This window comes from Delphinapterus leucas, chromosome 4 (assembly GCF_059928025.1).
Source record: "Delphinapterus leucas isolate spDelLeu-1000000601 "Yukka" chromosome 4, BTC_Dleu_Yukka2, whole genome shotgun sequence".
NCBI lineage: Eukaryota > Metazoa > Chordata > Mammalia > Artiodactyla > Monodontidae > Delphinapterus > Delphinapterus leucas.
Genome location: NC_143132.1, coordinates 119,648,567 through 119,673,144, shown reverse-complemented (window position 1 = coordinate 119,673,144; position 24,578 = coordinate 119,648,567). Strand labels below are relative to the sequence as shown.

General features: G+C 44.3%; 1 protein-coding gene across 1 annotated transcript in view; it reads right to left on the bottom strand.

Annotated features, from left to right (window-relative positions):
- Positions 1-20,189, bottom strand: part of MINDY4B (MINDY family member 4B) — a 41,527-nt gene extending 21,338 nt beyond the window's left edge. Inside the window, exons 1-7 of the mRNA XM_022582490.3 lie at positions 20,083-20,189; positions 19,818-19,845; positions 17,850-18,017; positions 9,197-9,316; positions 8,155-8,246; positions 5,351-5,516; positions 4,414-4,479 (exon numbers count right to left, since the gene is read on the bottom strand). Coding sequence (XP_022438198.3) covers positions 4,414-4,479; positions 5,351-5,516; positions 8,155-8,246; positions 9,197-9,316; positions 17,850-18,017; positions 19,818-19,845; positions 20,083-20,189 — 747 coding nt within the window. The remainder of the gene's footprint in view (positions 1-4,413; positions 4,480-5,350; positions 5,517-8,154; positions 8,247-9,196; positions 9,317-17,849; positions 18,018-19,817; positions 19,846-20,082) is intronic.
- Between the last annotated feature and the right edge of the window lie 4,389 nt (positions 20,190-24,578).

Sequence of the window (24,578 nt, the reverse complement as noted above, 5' to 3'; positions counted from 1 at the left end):
TCTAGCTGCCAAAAGGACCATGGGAGCTCTCTCTGCTTCTCTAGGTCACCTCCACCCTCAGATGCATCCTCTTTCCTTGCTTCAGGTGTGCCAATGGCACCATCATTCTCTTGGTTTCCAACCCATGTTTCCTCCACTTCTATCATGTGATTCTCTTCGAATCATGGCTAAGACATAGTGTATACTTCCTCTCCATTTTCCAGCATCTATCCTAGCTCAGTTCCTCAGAGCTGCTCTGGATGGCCCTTATCCAGCCTCCCTCCGTCAGTGCATCCTCCCTCATCATCCTGTTAAACTCTGGGGGAGCAGAGAAGCCTTTCTAGAAATAGCTTTGGAGTTATACAAACCTGAGTTCAAAACCAGTTCTGCTGTATTAACTCCAGCTTCTTTAAGTTTCAATCTCACCTGCAAATGTAGATAAAAAGACCCTTTTCCTAGGATTGTTGCAAAAGTTAAATGAAATAATGCACAGGACCTACCGTAGTTCTTAGAACATGCTAGAACCACAGCAAAATTACTGTCTGTCCCTCTCTAAGGCACTTCTCCCTGTCTCTTTTCTTGGCCATGTTACTTTTCTGCTCCGAACTTTCCAAAGGTGCCCTGTGAGCTCCAGGATAAAATCCATCGTCATTCAGGGCCTCTCACTGGTTGGCCTTATCTTAGCTTTGTGTCAATACTCTACCTGCAGAAAAGAAGCTCCTTGGCTGGCTTTCAAGGTGCCCAGGGTTAAAGCCTCTTCTTTAAAGGCATTATATCAGGAAGCCTTCTGCTAAAATGCATGCACTTTTCCTTTTGTGGATTAATTTGTCCCCTTCACTATCTATGCCCTTGCAGGGGCTGGATCTTCAGGCAGGAGAAGAAATTTCAGTGCCCACAGAAGCCAGATGAGAACCCAAATGGGTGTACGCCAGGACGTGAGGGGAACGGGGAGAGGTGGGGCCCGAGGCAAGGGACAGCACTTGTGTGTCAGTTTCCTGTTGCTGCCTTAACAGACGACCACAGACGTGTTGGCTTAAAACCACAGGAATCCATCATCTCACAGTTCTGGAGGTTAGACGTCCAGCCCTGGTGTCACTGGACTCCATTCAAACTACTGGTTGGCCTGTGTTCCTTCTGGAGGCTATGATGTCTCCTAGCCTTTTCCAGCCTCTAGAAGCTGTCCTTATTCCTTGGTTCATGACTCCACATCACATAGCCTCTTCCCCTCTGCTTCCCTCATCACATCCCTTTTTCTGAATCTCCTGCCGTCCTCTTTCTCTTATAAAACCCTTATGATTCATTGGGCCCATCAGAAAAATTCAGAATAATCTCCCCATCTGAGATCGTGAACCTAATCACATCTGCAGAGTCCTTTTTACCAGTTAGGTAACATCATTCAGTCTATCACAACTTGTCTAATGGGAGTCACTGCTCCCTTTATCAGCTGATTGAAGACATGCTAGAATACGGGCCTAGTGCTGTCAGATTTTCTGATTTGGGGTGGGAGTGGGGAGGACCTAAACATTTAGTTTTTGTGTGTGGTTTTTTGTTGTTGTTGTCGTTGCTCTGTGCAGATTGAGGGGTGGCTTAACCTTAGTTCCCCGACTGAGGATTGAACCTGTGCCCTCAGCAGCGAAAGTGAGGAGTCCTAACCACTGGACCACCAGAGAATGCCGGAACATTTAGGTTTTTACGTGGAATTTTCTGATTATTTTTGAAGTTCACCAAGTCGAGTTTTTAAAAATACAACACCATATGAGCTAATACTGCAGATCCTATGTAATAGATGTATTAGTTTCCTAGACCTGCCCTACAAATGGCCAGAAATTTGAATGGCTTGAAACAGTAGGAATTTATTGTTTCACAGTTCTGAAAGCTAGAAGTCTGAAATCAAGGTGTCAGAGGCAGGCCATGCTCTCTCTGAAGGCCTTAGGGGAGGATCCTTCCTTGTATCTTCCTAGCTTCCGGTGGCTGCTGGCAGTCCTTGGTGTCCTTGGTTTGGGACAGTCTCTGCCTTCATTATCACATGGCATTCTCCCTGCATGTGTCGGTGTCTATGACCAAATTTCTCTCTCCTTATAAAGATACCAGTCATTGGATTAAGGCCCACCCTAATCCAGCATGACCTGATTTTAACATGATTACATCTGCAAAGAAACTCTTTCCAAATAAGAACACATTCACAGGTACTGGGGGTTAGGGCTTAAACATATCTCTTTTCTGGGGAGAGGGGAGATGCAATTCAACCCATAATAACAATAGGCCTACTGCCCACATGTAACCCTCAGACCTCTAGCTTGTGATCTCTGCCTGAAGACAGAGCACAGAATTGCTTCATTTTGATAGTGAATGGTGTTTGGTAAAGGTCTGGATGGGGGCTGATCACACATGCAGCCCCGGTTAGGGAGTGCCCTTCAGAGGAGTATCTATGCATCAAGATGCCCCCTCACTCAGGAAATGGTGCCAACCCTTTCCCCGTGTGGCTATGGTAATGGTCAGCTTGGGTCCACTTGACACCACTCTTGTGCAAAGCCCACCTGCACCATGCAGTCTGATTCTGCTTCCTTTCATTACTTATTCCAGCTCAACTCTTAGTCTTTTTTTAAATTTTATTTTTTAAATTAATTTTTATTAATTAAACATTAGTTTAAAAATTAAGTGGAGTTGATTTACAATGCTGTGTTAGTTTCTGCTTTACAGCAAAGTGAATCAGTTATACATATACATATATACCTTCTTTTTAAGATTCTTTTCCCATATAGGTCATTACAGAGTATTGAGTTCCCTGTGCTGTACAGTAGGTCCCCATTATCAACTCTTTGTCCTTGAGGGGGAAAACCTATGTATAGCTCTAGCTCTAATCATCTTATTCTCAACTCCGGCTACACTTAAGAAGCCCTTGCAGATGTGAAAGACTTTCTTATTGAATCAGACTCTCCCAGGTCTGAGTTGAAGAGATGGAAGACAAGAGAGGGAAGGGTTTGCCTCTGTTTGCTGGCAGAGTCATTTCTTACATGGTTCCTCTCCACGTAGCCCCATTAAACATCTCCCTCTACCACAAAAAAGTCCCTAAGCAGGCTTCTAGCTTAACATTTCATGTCAGGTATTTAAAATCTATCATAGAGCTTCCATTAGTTTCGTATTGCTGCTGTAACAAATTACCACACATTTAGTAGCTTAAATAATACAGATTTATTATCTTACAGTTCTAGAGGTTAGAAGACTGAAATGGGTCTCACTGGCCTAAAATCAAGATGTTAGCAGCCCTGCGTTCTTTCTGGAGGCTCTGGGGGAGAATCTGTTTCCTTGCCCTTTCCAGCTTCTAGCAGCCCTGCCCACGTTCCTTGGTTCATGGCCCCCACCTTCGACCTTCGATGCCAGCAACAGTTGGTGGTACTCTTTTCGCATCACATCAGTCTTCCCCTGTCTTACGCCTTCCTCTTCCACATTTAAAGTCCCTTGAGGTTACACTGGGCCTACCCGGATAATCCAGGATAATCTCCCTATTTTAGACTCATCTGATTAACAAGCTTAATTCCTCTTTCCCATGTAATGGAACATTCACAGGTTCTAGGGGGTAGGGTATGGACATCTTTCAGGGGACCATTCTTCTGCCTGCCACATAGACCCAAGAGAGGGTGGGGGAGGAAGGTCTGGGGTAACTAGTTTAAGCAAGATCACGTAGCTAGTGTGTGGCTGAGAACTCATGCCCAAGTTTTCTGTCCCTATGACCTTTGAAAGGAACGGGGTTGTGAGTTTCATGCATCAAATTTTCCCTTTCCATACAAGCCACGTTTATATGGCTTCATGGTTACTCTAATTTTCCTCTGCTACCTTGTAAGGTTCTGATTCTTTAGAAAATCAACTTTCATTTCTTTATCCACAGAGGAAACTTAAAAAAGCACCTTCCGTTTTCCACCATCCCTATCCCCTACTTTGTGTCCTTCCCACACAGGAGGTGGGGAGATTCATTGCAGGGGAGGGCATTGTGTGGAAGGTGCTGATAGAAGATGTGAAAGGGGGCCACCTTTTTCAGACTGGCAGTCATTTTTCTGAGCCAATGTGAATGGCCGTTTTGGTAATTTAGACTACCATTTTTGTGTTTTATCCCTTAGATGAGGCAAGGCTGCTCTAACATTTTCTCTTCCCATAAAAGCAATCTTATTGTATATGCCCTCTGTAGTATTATTCTCTGGGTTTGATTAGCCAAGGAGAAAGAGGCATTTGTGAGTGGGCCTGTGTGTGGTCTGGCCTCTTTCTAGATTGTGGGGAGGGAGAGACAGGTTTCTCTTTCCCTCATTCTGCCCTCTCTTAGTCCTCAAAATGACCTGCTTTTCTTAACAAGCATCATTAGAAATACAGTTTATAAAAGGAAGAAGAGTCCTGTACGATCAGTTCAACATAAAGGAATTATCTCAACACTTAAATACTTGCACACTGTACGTGATCATAGATGAATTTCTCAGTGGCTTCTTTCTCTAAAAGTTCAAACAGCTGGAGCTATAAATCAGAAATAGAAGATAAAAATGAAAAGGAAGAAGAAAGTTATATCTAGAAGATGTCAACTCACTGTTAGTACCTCAAGGGAGTTCTTTGTTTCATTGCAAAATCACATTGCTAGAAACTGACATATACACAAGGCCACGTAAAACATACATGGTAAGATTGGGTGGCCACCGGCCTCACTTTTACATTCCTCAGTTTTAAACCAATATGGTATCTTGAGCAGGAAAACTGTAAACAGATTTTTTCCCTAATAGGTAGAATTTAGCCAAGTTTAGAAGAGTGGCTATGGAAATGGAGTTTATGATCATTTCAGGCATGGGATATTCTTTAAAAAAAATTTTTTTTGTTGAAGTATAGTTGATATACAATATTATATAAGTTACAGGTGTACAATATGGTGATTCACAATTTTTAAAGGTAATACTTCATTCATAGTTATTATAAAATATTGGCTCTATTCCCTGTGTTGTACAACATACCTTGTAGCTTATGTTATATATAATAGTGTGCGCCTCTTAATCCCCTCCCCCTATGTTGCCCCTCCCCTTTCCCTCTCCCCACTGATAACTACTACTTTGTTCTCTATGTCTGTGAATCTGCTTCTTTTCTGTTGGGTATGGAGTATTCTTGATCATGGTGAACTCTGGAAGGAAAAATTCACAGGCATCTCTGTTTTGGCTGCGTGGATTACTTATGCCCTTGACCCTGCCTCTTTGGCAGGTACCTTTGGCCACATCAGATGCTTACATCGTGGAGGTCCACCCAGGAGCATCAGGTCCACCTCCAGTTCCATGGTGAGTCTAATACTCACCCAGGCTTCACCATCCTTTACCTGGTAGGACAGGACGGGCAGGAGTGCACTCACCCGTTCAGTGAAACCGTCCCCAGAGTAGTCAGGAGTCGGGGCGACGTAAGTGTCCTCGGTGACAAGGCAGATGGTGGCTTTCCGAGCTGCTCCTGCGGCCCACAGGATGCCCGCGAGCGCCGCGGCCAGCACGTGCTTCTGCCCCTGCTTGCTCATCGCGCACAAACTTCAGCCCGGGGGGAGGGTAGGAACGCATTGCAATGAGTGCCCCCTAGCTGAGGGCCTGGGCCTCCACTTTCATGGACCCTTCTGAGTATGGGATGGGTCAGTTTGGTTCCTTCGTCAACCTACACTGTGAGAACATTGTGGAGGGCCTCATCCTCTCTGCCCGCACTGAACGGGCATCCTCACCCCAGAGCATTAATCCTCTGGGTTCTCCACTGATCCCTCCCTGTGCATTACTGCCCCTGCTGAATCTCAACACCGTCTTCTCTCCTGAACTCCAGCTGGGCTCCATCCAAACTCTCTAACCTGATAACACAGGCCCTTCCCAAGTGCAACCCCAAACAATCCTTCCAGTTTTATCTCCCAGGTTTCCATTTTGCAAACCCTCTGCCCCAGATGGACTAGTTCCCTGGACATAGTTTCTGCATTCTACCTCCATGCTTTTTCTCACGTACTTGTCTGCCTTTAATATGCAAGTTCTGTCTGTTCTTCCTGCCTGATCACATCCTACGAATCATTTGAGGCTCACTTCCCCCTTACTAACTTATAGTCGACACTCATCTGGCACTCACTGGGCCCAGAATTGTTCTAAGCACCTAACACGTATTACCTCATTTAATCCTTATGACAACCTGTGAGGTGGATGCTATCAATATTATTAGTCCCATTTTAGAGATGAGGAAAGTAAGACAGGGAGGTTGAGTACTCTGCCCCTGGTCATTCACCTTTAAAGCAGTAGAGCAGTGATTTGAATGCAGGCAGTGTGCCTCCTGACTTAACCATTAGATTGTTCTTAACCATTAGATTCCATCAAATAATCCCAGTGGGTGAGAATTCCCCGGAAATGGGAGCCAACGTTTACATCACAGACCTTTCCTATGCTCATTTTCTAAATGTTTAACATTGACAACTGTCGTCCTGGTGAAGAAACACATGACAGAGGTTAATGAATGAACTCACCCATGATTTACAGCAGCGGTCCCCAACCTTTCTGGCACCGGGGACTGGTTTCGTGGAAGATAATTTTTCCACGAACGGGTCAGGGGGTGGCTTGGGCATGATTCAAGCACATTACATTCATTGTGCACTTTATTTCTATCATTATTACATTGTAATATATAATGAAGTAATTATACAGCTCACCATAATGCTGACTGGAGGTGGAGCTCAGGCAGTAACGCGAGCAATGGGGAGCGGCTGTAAATACAGATGAAGCTTCGCTCGCTCGCCTGCCACTCACCTCCTGCTGTGTGGCTCGGTTCCTAACAGGCCACGGACTGCTTACCAGTCTGTGGCCCGGTGGTTGGGGACTCCTGATTTATAGAATCCATCTAGCTCTATGGTGATATTGAAATCAGTAGCAGGACCCTCACACTCCAAAACCCTTGTCCAAGGTAGAATGAGAGTCAGACAAAGTGCTGTGAGACTACAGGGGCAGGAGGGAGAACTTGTGATCCGGAAGGTTCAGGAAGGCTTCAAGGAGCAGGTCGATAATAGCAATTACTCATTAGCATTTATGTAATACCTGCCATATGCCAGGTACTGTGCTAAATGCTTGCTATTCATGGAGCAAATGCTGTATGTGTTCCATCTAGATCCCTTGGGATCCCTTTTACGCAGTTGGTGGACATGTCCCCGCCCCCCCCCCCACATTGCTTTGGGTACTGCTGCTAGGGCCTCATACTCTTCAACTTTCTCTGATGAATTGGAGCCACCTTCCCTGGAAGCGACTGGGGTTGTGCCACCTTCCCATAGGAGGGTCCATAGCGGATGCCTGATGAGGGTGGGAGGTGAAAAGGCCCCGCCCCCTTATCTGAAGATGGAGCAGTTGCCCCCCAGAGCTCCCATGGATCAGGCGGAGGCTAGGCATCACTGGCAGCCACAGGCCTCCTCTGCTTCTCCTCCTTCCCCAGCCTGCTCCCCTGCTCTCTTAGGGGTTTCTCCTGAGGGCATTCATTCCCTTAATAAATCACCTGCATGAAGAATTCCCACCTCTGGCTCTGCTTCTAAGGAAGCTGGCAATTCACGTTCTTAGAATAGATTAGACATTCAGTTCCTGTTTTTGGTGATAAGTTACCCTGCCTGAGGGTAGGTAGATGCCTTTTAATTATTTCTGTTTCCCCTAATATCAACCATAGAGTTTGATAGGGGTTTATTAGCATCTAAGAACAAAATAATTTGAACTGATTTTTTAAATAGGCAACTACCAAACACTGTACTTTGTCAGCGTGATTAAATAGGAGGATGAATCCTTCATTTATTAGGTTTGTCATCACCCCTTTTGTTGTCTCTCTGGAACTGTTAGTTTGGGACTTCCTATCAAATGTTGTCAAGTAAGCCTGTCTGGAGACCTGGTGCTTCATCTCCTCTGTCAGGGTGCTCTGCAGTGGAGCATAAAAACTGTCAGTGTTATCCCTGCAACTGAACATTGAAAGGGGCTCTGGAAGAGCTCTACCTAGTCACGAAATTCAGTCCCTCTGGGAGAGCCAGAGCCATTTCTGTCTTACGAGGCAAGTCCTCTTATGAGGCAAGTCCCCTTCCTGAGGCAACCTGGGGGATTTTCCCTGGTGGTTATTTAGCCTACAAAGGTTCTCGGGAAATGGGTAATTCTTTGCAAATACTTTTCATAGGCCTCTTACCTGAGAAAGTTACAGTCTTTTCCCTTCCTTGTAAACAACAAATATTTAATGATGCATCCTTGTACAGCCATCTGAATGCTTCGGGCACCTCCCTGAAAAGCAGGAGGGTCAACAGTGAGGAGTTTACAATGGTGGTGGAACCCTCAGGGCCCACGTTATAAAAGAGAAGTCTTGGAAATGGATGTCATTATTTATTCTTCTCGGCAGCCTTTTCCCTTCTGGGGCACAGCATCGCCTAGGCTTAGTGAAGGGCCACTGTTCTCTACATGTGCCATCCCTCCCCATGGGCTGTGGCCGTGCCATGGCTGGGCTAGAATCTGCAATGACTAGCTTCTCTGTGGAGCCCCATAGACTGGCACCCCGGGATGCCTGTCCCGCTCCGCCCCACCTTCACTGGGCTCGTGCCTCATGTCCAACCCTTAGATTTGCAGGAGGTAAGGAACTAGTCAGCTAGCTCTTGAAATTCTGCCTGGCTAGGGATCAATGATTTGAATTATTGAGGTTTTAAACAAGCCAGAAAGAAACTCCTAGATCTCTTCCAGCCTCTAGATTCTTAGGAATGCTTAGGACCTGGAGAAAAGTGCCAGGAAAACGAAAATTTGGAAGAGAGTGGGGAGGAGTTTGAGACTTTGTGACATCCTAGATAGCGTGTCATAATTTTCAATAGTCTGTTATCATTTAAGGTTAAATTTTAAATCGTCGATATGTTTCTACATATGATGATAATGAAAACATGCCTCGTATGGAGGAGGATGGAAGGAAACACAGACAGGGAGCATGGGATTAGGACTTTAAAAAATTATCACCTGGGCTTCCCTGGTGGCGCAGTGGTTGAGAGTCCGCCTGCCAATGCAGGGGACACGGGTTCGTGCCCCGGTCCGGGAAGATCCCACATGCTGCGGAGCGGCTGGGCCCATGAGCCATGGCCGCTGAGCCTGCGTGTCCAGAGCCTGTGCTCCGCAGCGGGAGAGGCCGCGACAGTGAGAGGCCCACGTACCAGAAAAAAAAAAAAAAAAAAAAAAAAATTATCACCTGCTATTACCTTTCCCACTTCCAAAGCGAAAGCCAGGTCAGAAAAAGGATCATGAAACCGGAAATAGGCCTTTGTCCAGTCAGAGCTGAAGACCTGGACTGTATTTCCAAAGAGGATCTGGCGCAGTTTCTGAAAAGAGGGGAAATAAATGGTTCAAACAAAGAGAATTCTTCCTAGACACAAGCCCTCAGCAAACAGACTTAAGCAAGGTGGTTGAAACCATGGAGGAGGGCCTGTCCCCTTCCTAGAGTCAGGTTCACACATTACTCTATTCCCTGATTGTAATCGTCCAGCTCTGTGCAAAAGGTTTGCATAGGGTTCACTTAGGACATTTTATCCTGAAGGCTGAGAGTGTCAACTCTGCACCTTTTTATCCCCATCCGAGTTCTGTCTCTGTGTCTGTCTCACTTTCCATTGCCAGCCATCTTCCCTGTACCCCCCTTAAGATCCATGACGGGCGACTACGCTCTCCTTATGCCTCTCATTCCTCTAACCATGACTCTGTAACTCCTATCTCTCCCACGTTAGGGTCTTTCTCTCTTGCTCCAGAAAAAAGGAATAGGCAGGACTCTGATTCCAGCAGTCTGAGTACAATAGTGGTGTAAATTGGTATTAAACAAGCAGCCTCTGTTTTTTTGCCCTAGAATCTTTAAGTTTTTTTCTGGATACTCTGCAGCATGTTAAGATTGCAGAGGGTCTTTTAGAAAATCCCAGAAAATTGGGCACAAGCCTTTGTAAACCAAACCCGTGACAAAAAGGGATCCCTTTATAATCAGAGGCATATTAATCATGCGGCTTGTGCTAGGTCCTGTGTGGGGTATGGATACGGAGAGAGAACTTCCGACTGAAGTACTCAGGAAGGCTTCGTGGAAGAGGTGGCATTTAAACGAGGCTGGCAGATGGTGTCTAGCGTTTATTGAGTATTTTCTACGCACCAGGCACTGGGCTAAGTGCTTTGCATTCATTATGTTAATTTAATTCCTTGAGAAAGGTACTGTTATCATCCTCCTTTTACAGGAAAGTATTTGCCTAAGGTCACCCAGCAAGTCAGGCAGAGCTGGTATTCGTAACCATTCTAACACCACTGATCTGCCTCCCCAGCTTTAATCGTGTATGTGCCATCCTTATAACTGCTGTCATTTTTGTATGCCAATAATTATTGAATTAATATTTCTCATTAGCTTGGGCCATTCTTTTATAACTTAGAAAACATTTATTTAAAGCATTTCTTTCTTTCTTTCTTTCTTTCTTTCTTTCTGTCTGTCTGTCTGTCTTGGTAGGGAGGTTGGCAGTTTCTCTTTTATTTCAAATCAGTTCACCATCATTAAGAGCTTACAAAGGGTCAGATATGTGCATTATCTCATTTAATCCCCATTTTACAAGGAAACATTCATTTAAATAAATAAATAAAGCATTTATTTAAAAGGACACTTTATACCACATCCTTAAATGAGAATCAAAATCACTTGCCATAATAAAAAAAAATAATAGAGATATAATGATGTTATTAGATTATGCTAGAAACCATTGCCTGTGAAAGCTCTGACTGAGCCCAGCACTCTTTGTAATTAAAAAGGGAGATAAGAGGTGTTAAAGAGGTGTGAATGTGTGCTGCCCTTTACCGGGTCTTCTCCCTGGCCTGCCAGAGTGGAGAAGGGGCTGACTTTCCCACTGAGGAAACTCAGTGCTATTCAGTGTCGCTTACTGCCATATCCCCAAAGCACCCCATGCTCCAGCACAGGCACATGTCCCACACTCTGTGACAGACCACACAGTGGTCTGTTGCCTGTAAAGGCGGGGGGGCTGGGTAGAGAGAGAGATCTGCAGACACACACACATGGTACCAGGGTATCCAGGGACAGTGAGTGGTTCACTGGGTCTAGAACACTGTGTGTTCTGGGGCTACAGGGCAGGAAGTCAGTGGAAGCTCAGAATGGAAAGTACCTTGGGTCTGATCCTGGAGGGCTTTGAATATCACACTCAGGCATTAGGAGCCAGTTGAAGAGTGTGGACAAAAGGAACATGGAGCCCAACCGGTGGAGAGCCAGGGTGCCTCTTCCCAGCTGTGCATAGCGTGGGCTCTAATGGTTTCCAAAAAGGACAGATGCAGGAGAAGCATGCATCTGGAATGGTCTCCCCCATCTCAAACCAGGGTCTGGTTCCATGGCTGGAGTTTATTTCCTGGCCACCTCTGCACCCACCCTCAAAAGAAAAGATTGCCTCTACAAAGAAATAGAGACAGGTGCATTTCAGAATAAGCAAGAGCCTAGAATTGCACCTGAAGGAAAATTATCTGTCCGGTGGCCATCAAGGAGAGGGAGAAGAAGGCTGCTCCTGGGAGACACAGACTCGGTGTGCCCTGTAACCAAAGAGGGCCACCAACCCAGGACATCCCCTGCAGAGCCCTGAATATGGACAGAAACTGTCTCCCTGACATCAAGACTGCACAGAAGAAAACTTCTCACTCCTGACTCCAGGGTTGAGAAACCCCAGCTCTGCTTGAACATGCCGACCACATGAACGGGGACAGATTGTCAAACCTCTCTAAGACTTTCTTTGCTTATCCTGAAATGGGGATAACCCCTGCTCTGGCCCCATCACTGAAATTGAAAGCTACCACTGCAAGAGGAGAAGTATGGAAAGGACTGTGGGAACCATAAGTGCTGTTATTACCTTTGTGAAAACACAGCCTGTCTACACTGGAACCTCTCATGTTGCATGGAAGAAAGTCCCAGCCCAGATGGAAAAAGCCCAGACACTGGCAGGGGTAAGGGAGGAGAAGCCATGGATAATGTGACAGCCTAAGACAATTGTGGCTAAGAAAGCTGAGAATTCAAATTCAATTAAAAAAACTCAGTAAGCCAAATCAAACTCCCATTTCTGTTGCCAGCTGCCCCCTCCAACCTAGGGAGAGCCACTGTCCAGATTCACCTTGGGAAGGCCTAGAACAGGGGGGCTGCAGGCTTCTCAGGGAGCCCCCAGTGTCCAGGGTGGCAACAGAGATGACTCACCTTACTTATGTAACACTGACTTTCTTTTCTTTTCTTTTTTAAATTTTATTAATTTAATTTAATTTAATTTATTTTGCTGTACGCGGGCCTCTCACTGTTGTGGCCTCTCCCGTTGCGGAGCACAGGCTCTGGACGCACAGGCTCAGCGGCCATGGCTCACGGGCCCAGCCGCTCCGCGGCATGTGGGATCTTCCCGGACCGGGGCACGAACCTGTGTCCCCTGCATCGGCAGGCGGACTCTCAACCACTGCGCCACCAGGGAAGCCCTCTTTTCTTTTTTAAAAAATTTGTATTGGAGTATAGTTGATTTAGAATGTTGTGTTAGTTTCTGCTGTATGGCAAAAGTGAATCAGTTATACGTATACATATACCCACTCTTTTTAAGATTCTTTTCCCATATAGGCCATTACAGAGTACCGAGTAGAGTTCCCTGTGCTGTTCAGTAGGTCCTTATTAGTTATGTATTTTATATATAGTAGTGTGTATATGTCAAGCCCAATCTCCCAATTTATCCCTCCTCCCAACACTGACTTTCATATCGGTATAATTTATAACAAGATTAACCCGACACATAGTCAATGATACATATATGTTGTTGTGCTGCCTGGTAACTAGACACAAATGGCAAATGGTCCTAATAAATGACTATAATGATTGTTATTACTTAACACAATCAAGCACGGTTTTTCTCTCTTCACTTTGTTAGTTTTCCAGGAATACCTCTCTTCCCTGATTGCTGTGATGATGATAACGATGGTGATCATTCTCTCTGTCTCTCTGTCTCTCTGTCTGTCTGTCTCTCTCTCTCTCTCTCACACACACACACACACACACACACACACACACACACACACACACACAGGTCCTGGATCATTCTTCCCAACAGATTTCATTTCCTTACCCTGACTGCCTTGTCCATTGTCCCTGGTCTTAGAGGGACCTCTTGTGACCACCTGTCCCCATCCAGTCCTCTCCCACATGCTCCCTGCCCACAATTTGAAGTAGAATAATTCTCTTTGAAGCTCCTTCCCTAAATCTTTTCCTGCTTTAGAAATTACTGGACCATCATGGAATCAGAGAGGTTAGAATTACTGCGTCCTAAGAAGACATTTCTAAACTAGCCCATCAAATAGAGTGGTAGGGCTTCCCTGGTGGTGCAGTGGTTGAGAGTCAGCCTGCCGATGCAGGGGACACGGGTTCGTGCCCCGGTCCGGAAAGATCCCACATGCCGCGGAGCGGCTGGGCCCGTGAGCCATGGCCGCTGAGCCTGCGCGTCCGGAGCTTGTGCTCCGCAACAGGAGGGGCCCCAACAGTGAGAGGCCCGCGTACCGCAAAAACAAACAAAGAAACCCAAAAAGAAATAGAGTGGTAGTCTCTTTACCTGGTTGCGTTCACCATCAATTTCTCGGCATCTGGTGCAGTACCTGGTACCTAGTAGGCTCGCAAGAAGTAGTTGTTGAATTTTTAAAAATCTGATTCGGCTCTCTTGTTTTACAGTTAAAGGACTTGGGGCCCAGAGCAGTGAAGTGGTATGCCCAGGGTCACATAGATAGTAAATGGTAGTGCCAGGAATCAAATGCAAGCCTTTCAACTGGTACCAGTCAGGGTCCCAGCAGGAAACAGATGGCACTCGAGTCAGGATAATTAACTTGAGGAAACTTTAATTCAGGGACCATTTACAAAGATGTGGGCTGCATGTGGGGCAGCATCAGTGGCTAATGCAGGGCCCCAGGATCAGCAAGAGTGAGAAGTTTTTATGTCGCCGACACCTGGAGGGGTGGAAGGGATAAGAGAGTCCTGGGAGAGGACTGCCTTCTGAAGAAGGGGATTCAGCCAGCTTTGCACACCTGACTTCATTCCCTTCCGTCCCTCCAGGCTCCCTCCAGGGCTCCCATTGGTCAAACTCAACAGGAAGTCAGAGGAGGGAGCCCTACTGATGGGGTGAGTACAGCTCAGTCTCCAGCGCAGAAAGCAGGGCGGACAGGGGTAGAGTATGCTTCTGAAGGGGCACACAAATGACACCCACTACCATGTACAGCGATGCCTCTCTTGGGGATCACCCAGAGGCAATGAATGAATGAATGAAATATCTACTGAGGACCATCTATCAGCCAGACCTATGTTGGGGTTACCAGGCTGTGTTTTCTGCTCCCCTAAAGCCAGCCCATTGCCTGTTACCCTCGATTAGAGCTTCATTCTTCTGGTTCTCCTCCAGAATATTTTGATCTCCCAGTATTACAGTTTTTTTTGTTTTGTTTTGTTTTTTATAAATTTATTTATTTATTTTTGGCAGTGTTGGGTCGTCGTTTCTGTGCGAGGGCTTTCTTTAGTTGCGGCGAGCGGGGGCCACTCTTCATCGCGGTGCGCGGGCCTTTCGCTGTCTCGGCCTCTCTTGTTGCGGAGCACAGGCTCCAGACGCGCAGGCTCAGTAGTTGTGGCTCACGGGCCCAGTTGCTCCGCGGCATGTGGGATCTTCCCAGACCAGGGCTCGAACCCGTGTTCCCTGCATTGGCAGGCAGGTTCTCAACCACTGCGCCACCTGGGGACCCAGTATTACAGTTTTAATATGATCCTGCTGGGTGATACTGCAAATACACTAGGGGTTTGTTTATTGGCTGCTGATAAAAGAGGCAATAGGAATGTATTCCAGGCTGGGTCCTGCAGAAGGGCCTGACTGTGAAGGAGGATGAAAAACTCCTGCTGGTGGGAAGCACAGCGGGGGAGGGGGTGTTGCTGTGGAAGAGCCCAGAGGAGGACTCTCACCTTCTCCCATGATGCCACCTGGGCCAGCAGCCTTGCCCGCCATTCATTACACCACACACACTATAAGACATGCGGCTGGGGGAAGGAAGAACCCTGTGGTATTGGAAATAGGGCAACAAAAGGCGAGAAACAGGAGAGCCGGGGAAAGCAAAGGGGCATGGGCTGCTTTGCCCACTCCCTACTTTCTCAGCAGATTCCCAGCAAAAAGTGTGTGCCAATGTCAGGAAATCCTATGAATCGCAATTCCAAATGGAGGAGGGAAATGAGAACAGCAGAATGACAACGAAAAACACTCTCATGTGAGTGCTAGGATCCAGTCGCTCTAATAATTTGCCCGGCGGCTGCACGGCCAAAATGTCAATTAGAATTGGTCAAGCTTCCAAACTGCCTCCCTGGACACGAGTATTCAGAATCGCAAGGCTCATCATCTTGAAATCCCAGGGTGTGTTTAATTAATGCTACTGTTATTTAAAGGATACATTATCATCTGGTCCTCATAATGGGAATACGTCCAAATTTGTTTTTTTTTTTTTTTTGAAGAAAAATCAATTCTCTTTGCTTCTGGGACTTCCTGAACCCTCCATCAGGTCTGATTCTTTCGTCTCCCAGCCTTTTCCAAAGGGAGAGAATTACCTTGGAAAAGTCACTGAGGAGGTCTCCAATTGCATCACGTCTGTGTTTGTAGACAAGTGGGAGAATTCAGACCCAGACTCTCCTGCCTCCACAATATAGAGAGGAACTAGAAGACTTTGGAAACACCTGTGAATGCCTTTTTTTCCCTGTTTTTAAAATGCATGACGGTGTTTTGAGAAATAGATTGTCCATTCACATGGTTCAAAATCCAGAGAGTACAAAAAGCTATGCTGAGAAGACTCCCCCCGACCCAGGGCCCTTGCCCCTCTCCCTCCCCCTACTGTTACATTTTAGGAAGTCTTCTGGAATTTCTGTGTGCATATACAGGCAAATACAGTATCAGTGTAGAATCACAGTTTTCTCTATTTTCCATACAAAAGGTAGCCTATTTCCTGATATGTGTAAATTTTAAAATGACATTCTCCATAGAAATTCATTAGTAGCCAATAATACTTTTTTATTAAAGTGTTCATTAAAAACCTTTTACAGTAAAATGTGGATACACTCGGCTCTCTGTATCTGCGGATATGGGGGGGGCAATGGTATTAGGCCATTTTCTATAAGGGACTTGAGCATCGGAGGATTTTGGTTTCCTCTGGGGGCTCCTGAAACCAATCTCCCGAGGATATTGAGGGGCACTGTAGTTGCTTTAACTACTGTTTCTACAGCACAGTGTAGGCAGAATAACCACTGAGCCTGGAGATGCTAATAGGATTACACGTTACCTGTCTTCATTACTCAAAAGGAGAGTGATGAACTAGACACCTAAGACACAAGTTAAGGCACCATCCAGGAACTGTGAGGCCAATGAGCAAAGTGCAGCATCTCAAGAGAGCCCTGCCGGCCTGTCTTCCTGTGACATCTGGCACTGGAGCACAAGAGGGAAGGTGGATTGAGGCAGAAAGATCTGTGAAGATAAGAAAGAGCACGTGGGCCTCCCAGCACGTTTGTGCCGCAACCACGGCAGTGGAGAGAGTTGCTCTGTGAAGCCTGTGCGGATGTGCGTGATGAAAAAGAACACGGGGGCTGTAGTCCCTGTGTACGATGATGTTCCACCTGGGGAGCCTCAGGAACAGCTACACTGAGGGTTAGAAATACTGCAGTCGGGGCCAGCCTGGCCTCTGGGCTCGACAAGCAGGTGGAGACTGTGAGGTTTCCCCAGAGGGGGGTCTGGCCCCCACTCCTGCCTCTCATCAGGGACCCTGCCTGCAGGGCACAGAGCTTTATGTCCATGGCAGGTCTGACCGTAGGCCTTGCTGGTCTTTACCCAGAAGACCAGGCTGGTCCCGGGTGGGTTCTGCAAGCGTGCCCAGGTGCAGGGCCGCGTGTCCTCAGAAAGGAAGTGCTTCTTCCGACTTTTGTCCTTAGGGCCCCAAGGAGAGGTCTCTGCCTAAGTATCTAGAATGTGGTCTGGAGGTTGAGGAAATGGGGTGAATGTGGGAAAACTGTCCCTAAAAGCCCTGATTTTCACTATGATTGAAAGGGCCTTATTACAGGACAATCCTATTGGCGGGATCTCTCACCCTCTCTGGTGCTTTTTCCCTGCCTCGACCCCTGGCTTCACTTCCCCAGGTCCCGATCATGCCTCTTTGACCATGACAGCTGGTCCTTTGGCCATTCGCCAAGGCATTGCCCCCAGCCCATGCAATGAGGTGTGTCTGGGTCTCTGCCTCGGCCCCTCTCCCCAACCCTAGTCAAGTTTTGAATGGAACAAATAGTCCCTGGGAACAGTAGCTTCCAGGTCCACTTGGATTCTTAAACATCGGGTTCTTTTCAAATCTGCTTATTACTTGGCAGCCCCAGGGAGCGTTTCTTTCTTGAGATCATCTCTTTGCCCCAAGACTGGGCCTGGACATGTGCCCCCATCTCCCACTCTCCTGCCCACACAGGACAGGGGTCCTGTCTCCCACATCTACCTCGTCTTCCACCTTTGCAGTCCTCACCGGCTGCCCTGTCCTACCTTATATGTAAATTATTTGAATTTAACTCCCTCATGGCTTCACACTTGACTGTCACACTGAGGGAGTAAATAAAGAGAGACTGAGAGTTTGGGAGGAAAAGCCTGTAACGTCACCGGTGTCCTTGAAAAATACCATAAATAAGTCATTTTAATTATATTCGCCTTTTACCAGTAACCAACGTCTGTAGTCTTATCTTCCATAATACTCTCACATGACAGCAGATAAGATTCCCCAGCCTTGTTGTTTGGGGAAGATTACATTTCATTTCATGTTTAATTGACAAGCTATACTTACCGTGGCCACTGCTAGGGAGATAGGAAGGCCACCCGATTTTGAAGAGATGATAGAGGGTTTGGGAATAGAACAAAGGCTGCTTGATGGCCAATGTCCGTGTCCTTTTGGCTGAGGTATTCCTGTTCCATCTTCAGTTTCACCGGCAGATATATGGTTGCCTTCACGATTCTGTGTAAAATGCCACCACCAAAAAACAAAGCAAACAGAGCTGGTGATGACCTTTTTTCCTCTCTTTTCTCTCTCTCTCTCTGAAATATTAGTGTTCAGAAAATGTTGTCTCCCTTTTAAAGCTGTCTGAAAATTTTCATAAATAACAATAAAAGAGGCAGAAAAATCCCAGTGTCTGTGTCAAAAGGGTTTCTCCTAAGTTTTATGTGACTCGGAGAGGTTAAGTGTAACTATGGAAACATAATTAACGCTATCAAGACCTTGACTTGAAATTATGTTTATAGAAGAATGTAAATGTCACTGTCTCTTGTTTTGAGAAGGCAACATTTTATAAAGAATGAGTGAATCTTTCCAGTCTATATGAGGTACTTCTCATTATGTTGTTAACTGGCCAGTAAACAAAGTCAGGTTACCTCCTTTTAATTCTCTCAGATTCCTGTTGCCTAGCAAGTGAATATAATAATTTTCTTCCTTAAAAAAATCCACCCCCTACCTTTAAGAAAAATATCTATTTTTACTTTTCTTAACTGATTCTTACGGCATTTAAATATAAGTTAGCATTGATTCTTCTTCCAATTTACTTCTATCCTAATTTCATGAAACAAATTTGCCCAGTTGGTAGCTGAAACATGAAGGAAACTGCCTTCCTAGTTTTTCTGGATTCCTAGAGGCTAGGATGCTTTCTTATCTCAGAAACACAGCATCCAAGTCACAGACTACTGGTGGGATAAGATGCATTTCGTAAATCACATGGAAAATCTTTACATTTTTGGCAGGGGGTTTCCTCCACCTTGTTTAAAGCATAACTCGACATTTATTTTTTTTTCCTTGCAAAGATTGTTTTATCTTTTGACTATTCTATTCCCCCAAATGATAGCTAGCTCATTTAATACTTTCAGGACTAAAACAGAAGTATTATCTCCCCAATTCTAATAGACTGGGTAAGAGAGTTTCAGCACAAATAATAAAGCTTTTGATCACAGGTTACTTGGAGCAAGGTGCTTTAGTGTTAATAGTTAAAATTTTAATAATTCAGTTGTTTGATTGTATCATATATTAGTGCCAAGAAAATCACCTTAATATTTTATGCTGTGTTTGTTCAGTGATTGAATTAATGTCTGAAACACAAAGTCCATTACCTTCTAACCTTTTCAGGTGACGTGAGAGAAAAACATCTTTCATCTTATACTGTATAACAGATTTTAAAATACATTTTAACACCTGAATTCAGTCATCTTTTCCTTATTTGAAGATGGTAAGGAAAACAATTTTTCAGAAGCTGAATCAAGACAATAACTATTTTCAGAACTACTTCAGGATCACTGAAGCACTTGGGTGTCAGAATCTAGTGTTATTTCACAAGTGTAGGAACTCTAGATTCTCATATTTTTTTTTCTAAAATAATAACCACATGGTGCTTTTAATGATGAAGAGGAGATCAGCTCGGTGCTCTGTGGTGACCTAGATGGGTGGGATGGGGTGGGGCGGGAGGGAGGTCCAAGAGGGAGGGGACATATGTATACTTATAGCTGATTCACTTCATTGTACGGCAGAAACTAACACAACACTGTAAAGCAACTATACCCCAATTAAAAAGAAAAATAGGAAGAGATTTTTATGAAAAAAGAAAGCGCAAGAAAAGATCTTCAACAAGGTTTCTAGTTTTGTGTTTTCACACGTTAAATGCTGGGTGCCTGAGTGACATTATGTGCACAGAATAAACGCAGATTATGCTGCTAATGTGATTGTTTTGAAGAAGCAGCTAGAGGAAAACACACTGGCTTTGAGAAAAATAATTACCTGAGAAGTTGTATTATTGATTCCCAACCTATAAATGAAAGAGAAAACATCAAGAAAATTACTCACTATGTTCAGCCCTTATACCCTCAAACCTCTTCAACTTCAACCTTGCTACGGATGGCTCTTTCTGCAAACAGTCATACCTGAAGCATTTAAAATGTAAATCTGTAACGGACACTTCTCACGTGGCAAGCATAAAAGCTGATTACTTAAACACCTAAAATCCCTCTGGTTCTAGAGAAATGAGAAAATGAGAACATCTTACCGGTGATAACTAAAGATTTCCCTCCACTTGTCCAGAAATGAAATCTTTCTAGTTATCTCCTCTAAATCCAGCTCTTGGGAGCTCTGTTCCCGGTCTGAGGGCTCCATAGCTGTTTAGATAATGTAAGGAATTAGAAGAAGGAAGTTGAGCAGGTGGGAGAGAGAGAGCTGGCAGTGAAGTGAGATGGCTGGCATAGATGCCCAGGTGAAGTGTGTGCAACCCCTACTTTTTGACCAGCAAGGAGATCACGCCACCCAGTTGCAGCTTTGGGCGTTTTGTAAGCCCCCGCTATCAGATAATGTTTAAACTTTCATTAGAGGTAGAATACTCTTGTGTTTTTCTTCACTGTATGGATGCCATGAATGTTTAATCCAAGACACAGATTTATAAACAAAGGGACTGCAATTACTTACCTGTATCAAAGCAACTGGGATAATTTAATCGATGAGCGATACCATGCTGGTGGAATGTGATAGCACCTTATTCTGTGGTGCCTCCTTGGAAATACGTAGTCAAAGAGGATAAAAGCCATCATGCTGATATTGAAAAATGATAGCAACTACTCTTGGGTAATATGTAGGCCGAGGAAGAATCTGGCCAAAGGATATTTGATATAGATTTTAGTCCACAGAAATATTACGCAATTTGGAGAGGGACTGGTTTGATTTGTTTTGGGGAGAAATTTAAAGGTATGTCTCTTCCTATTGGCTGAATGAATTGTAGCTGTAATAACTGGCATAAAAAAGAATATTGATGGTTGTGTTGGTTAATTTTATGTGTCAACTTGCTAGACTATGGTACCGAGTTTTTGGTCAAATACCAGTCCAGATGTTGCTGTACAGATATTTTTTAGATATGATTAACATTTAAATGGTAGAATTATGGTTTCTCTGGGTATATGCCCAGTAGTGGGGTTGCTGGGTCGTATGGTAGTTCTATTTTTAGTTTTTTAAGGAACCTCCATACTGTTCTCCAGAGTGGCTGTATCAATTTACATTCCCACCAGCAGTGCAAGAGGGTTCCCTTTTCTCCACACCCTCTCCAGCATTTATTGTTTGTAGATTTTTTTGATGACGGCCATTCTGACAGGTGTGACAGATGAATGGATAAAGAATATACAATGGAATATTACTCAGCCATAAAAAGGAATGAAATTGGGTCATTTGTAGAGACGTGGATGGATCTAGAGACTGTCATACAGAGTGAAGTAAGTCAGAAAGAGAAAAACAAATATCGTATATTAACGCATAAATGTGGAACCCAGGAAGATGGTACAGATGAACCGGTTTGCAGGGCAGAAATAGAGACATAGATATAGAGAACAAACGTATGGACACCAAGGGGAGAAAGCGGGGATGGGAGATGGTGGTGGTGGTGTGATGAATTGAAGATTGGGATTGACATGTATACACTAATGTGTATAAAATGGATAACTAACAAGAACCTGCTGTATAAAAATAAATAAAATTCAAAAATTCAAAAAAATTTAAATTGGTGATTTTGAGTAAAGCAGATTATCCTTTGTAATGTGGGTGAGTCTTATCCAATCAGTTGAAGGCCTTAAGAGAAAAGACCAAGGTCCGCAGAGAAAGAAGGAATTTGGCCTCTAAACAGCCTTTAGACCTGAGCCTGCAACATCAACTCTTCCCTGGGCCCCCAGCCTGCCAGCCTGCCGTGCATATTTCAGACTTGCCAGTCCCTACAATCATGTGGCCAATTAGTTTAAGGAAATATATATATATATATATATATAGAGAGAGAGAGAGAGAGAGAGAGAGAGACAGAGAGACAGAGAGACAGAGAGACAGAGAGAGAGAGACAGAGACAGAGACAGAGAGAGACAGAGAGAGACAGAGAGAGAGAGAGATACACATGTCCTATTGTTTCTGTTTCTCTGGAGAACCCTGAGAAATACAATGGTTTTATCAAAACAAATAATGATTACCAGAAAAGGGTTCCTGTCTTTTCTGACCTAAATTGGACCTCTTCAGCCGGAGGTCACTTTCTCTATGACATATCTGATCATGAGTTTTGTAAAATTCTGGTAATACTAAGAGGTCAAAGCAAAGAGGCTATGTGGATTTATGATGACTAGAGTAGTCAGGGCTGAGGGGACTGGTTATATATTGAAACACAGCAAGACACCACATCAACCAGAGGCAGATTTAAATGTCCGCAGTTTTGCTTGGGAACGCTCTACTTCCAGTTTCTTAAACTAACTTTTAGTGATTGTTTAACCATTTCATATTCACAGGTCTCATAAACTTCCACCAGGTTCAGTATTTTTATTGTAAACATAAGAGGCTTAAAGAAATCCTTTCTTATCTCCCTCCTCTAACCATACATCCTCCTTTAAAAAAAGCTTTCCTCTTTATAATTTTATAGTTTTAATGGGGGCATCAGTATTTAATATTTATTGGGCTCCCCGTAACCCCCGCTATAGAATAACAATGAAAATACTTGATCCTTGCTCTCAAATAATATAAAGGTGAGAAATGTCTTGGAATTTCCAATTTAGAAAGTCATATTAAAAAATTAATTCTGGATCTACCATTTAAATAATTTAACAACCCTAAACCAAGAAAGAGGAGTAGCTGAGAAAACTATTTTTCTTAAGAATCATTTTTAAGTCTGTATATTTGGAACTATGTCTGTGTCCTGGTTTACAGAGAATTCTATAAAGGTAGAAGCATAAGCTCCATTGACTAGACAACTTACTAATGCACCATTTTGTTGGGTTCAATAAAAATATTTTGAGTACTTCCTGTGTGCCAGGCACTTGGAGATGCCAAGGTGAGTAAGATGCGGTTCTTGCTCTTTCTAGCAGAGGAAACAGGCACATAGGGAGGGGAAAATGCTGTGAGAACAGTGGCTTGGGGCTGTGGGAGCACAGGGAGCAGGTAGGAAAGCAGAGTGGTAAAGGGCATGGCCTCTGGGCCCCAGCTGCTTAGTTTTGAATCATGGTTTCACCACTTGATAGCTGTGTGGCCTTGGGCAAGTTATTTAACCTCTCTGTGCCCAGTTTATTCATCTGTGAAATGGGGATAGTTCCATATCTTTACCATGTTGAGACTTCTAATCGATGAAAATGGTATATCACTCTACTTATGTAGATCTTATTTATCTTTCCATTGTTTAATCCTTAAAAGTAGAATGCCTGAACCAAATGATATGGTTATTTTAAAGAGTTTTGCTACTGCCAAATTTTGTTATTGAGAGCATTCCTTGCCCAACCCCTTTTGCTCCTTTTATTTCTAAGTTGGAATTCATGGTCCCATTCTTTTCAATCAAGAAAGTGCTGTCTTTACTACCCTTCCTTTCTTTTTCTTTTCAGTTAGATGTTGATAAGAGTTCTATAAATGGAAAGGGCTGGCCTCTGGACTACACCAGGAGTTAAGAATGTGACTCAGCTACATCCAGAGGAAGCCACCCCTCTCTCGGGCATTTTGTCAAAAGACTTAGAGTAGGAGCTGGGTGTAAGAAGTAGGGTAGAAAGAAAGGATGGGATTGGGGGATCTCGGGCCAGATCTGGAGAGATAGGACAGGAAAGGTGTACACAAATATGTAGAATTTGGGGTTATCCCCGTCACTTTTTAATACCTTTGCCCCCACCCCATGGCACATGAGGTCACCTAAATCTCCTGTCCCAAGACTGCCCATGATGCATCAAAGGATTGGGGCTGAATACAGGGTCTCATGCAGCAATGGATCTGCAGCAGCAAAAGGAAAGAGTACAAAGCAGGGGCCATGGGGGAGGAGGGAAGTTTTGCAGCCCTGCAGTGGGGCAGGGGGAGGGTGCAGGGTCTGAAATCCTTCACCTATAAAGGAGATACACTATGTAAGTGCTGAAACCTGTGCCTGAATCCATTTGCTTTCTTTCTTGATAATTTTGAAAAATAATACCAATGATTTCATGAGAAAAGCTAGTTTTTATTTCAAACTTGGAAATTAACATGTAAACATTTAATGTTATTAACATTTGCTATAGGTTCCCAGAAAACTATGACTGATCTTTACAGTATTTACTCAGTTCATCCTTAGGGTCAAATTTGAAGACCTTGGGCCTGCAAGCATTTTGACCGGCTTGAAAAATTATCCCCAACCTTTCTTCTTGCTGTTTTTACATGAGACTTTATAAACAGAAATCTGGAGGTAGAATTTTAGAGCCTTTCGATCTTTTTTCTGAAATAAAATCTTGTTAGTGTTTAATTAACCTTACCCCTGGAAAGCTCTTCCTTAGGATTAAGTTAAATCCTTTATGGTTTAATTATCATTCATTTTCTTTAGTTCTTTCTGTGGAGATGGAAATTTCCTGATTATAGTCCTTCCTTAAAGAATTCTGCCAATCCACTGGAAACTAGAAGATAGTTGATATATTCCCCTTTTGTTCTTTGGTGGTGTTGTGAGGAAGAGAAAGAGGGCGTCAGGCCCAGGGTCAAATCCCAGGGCCTCTCCCATGACCGTAACCTTGGAGAAGTTATTTAGTTTCTCTAAGC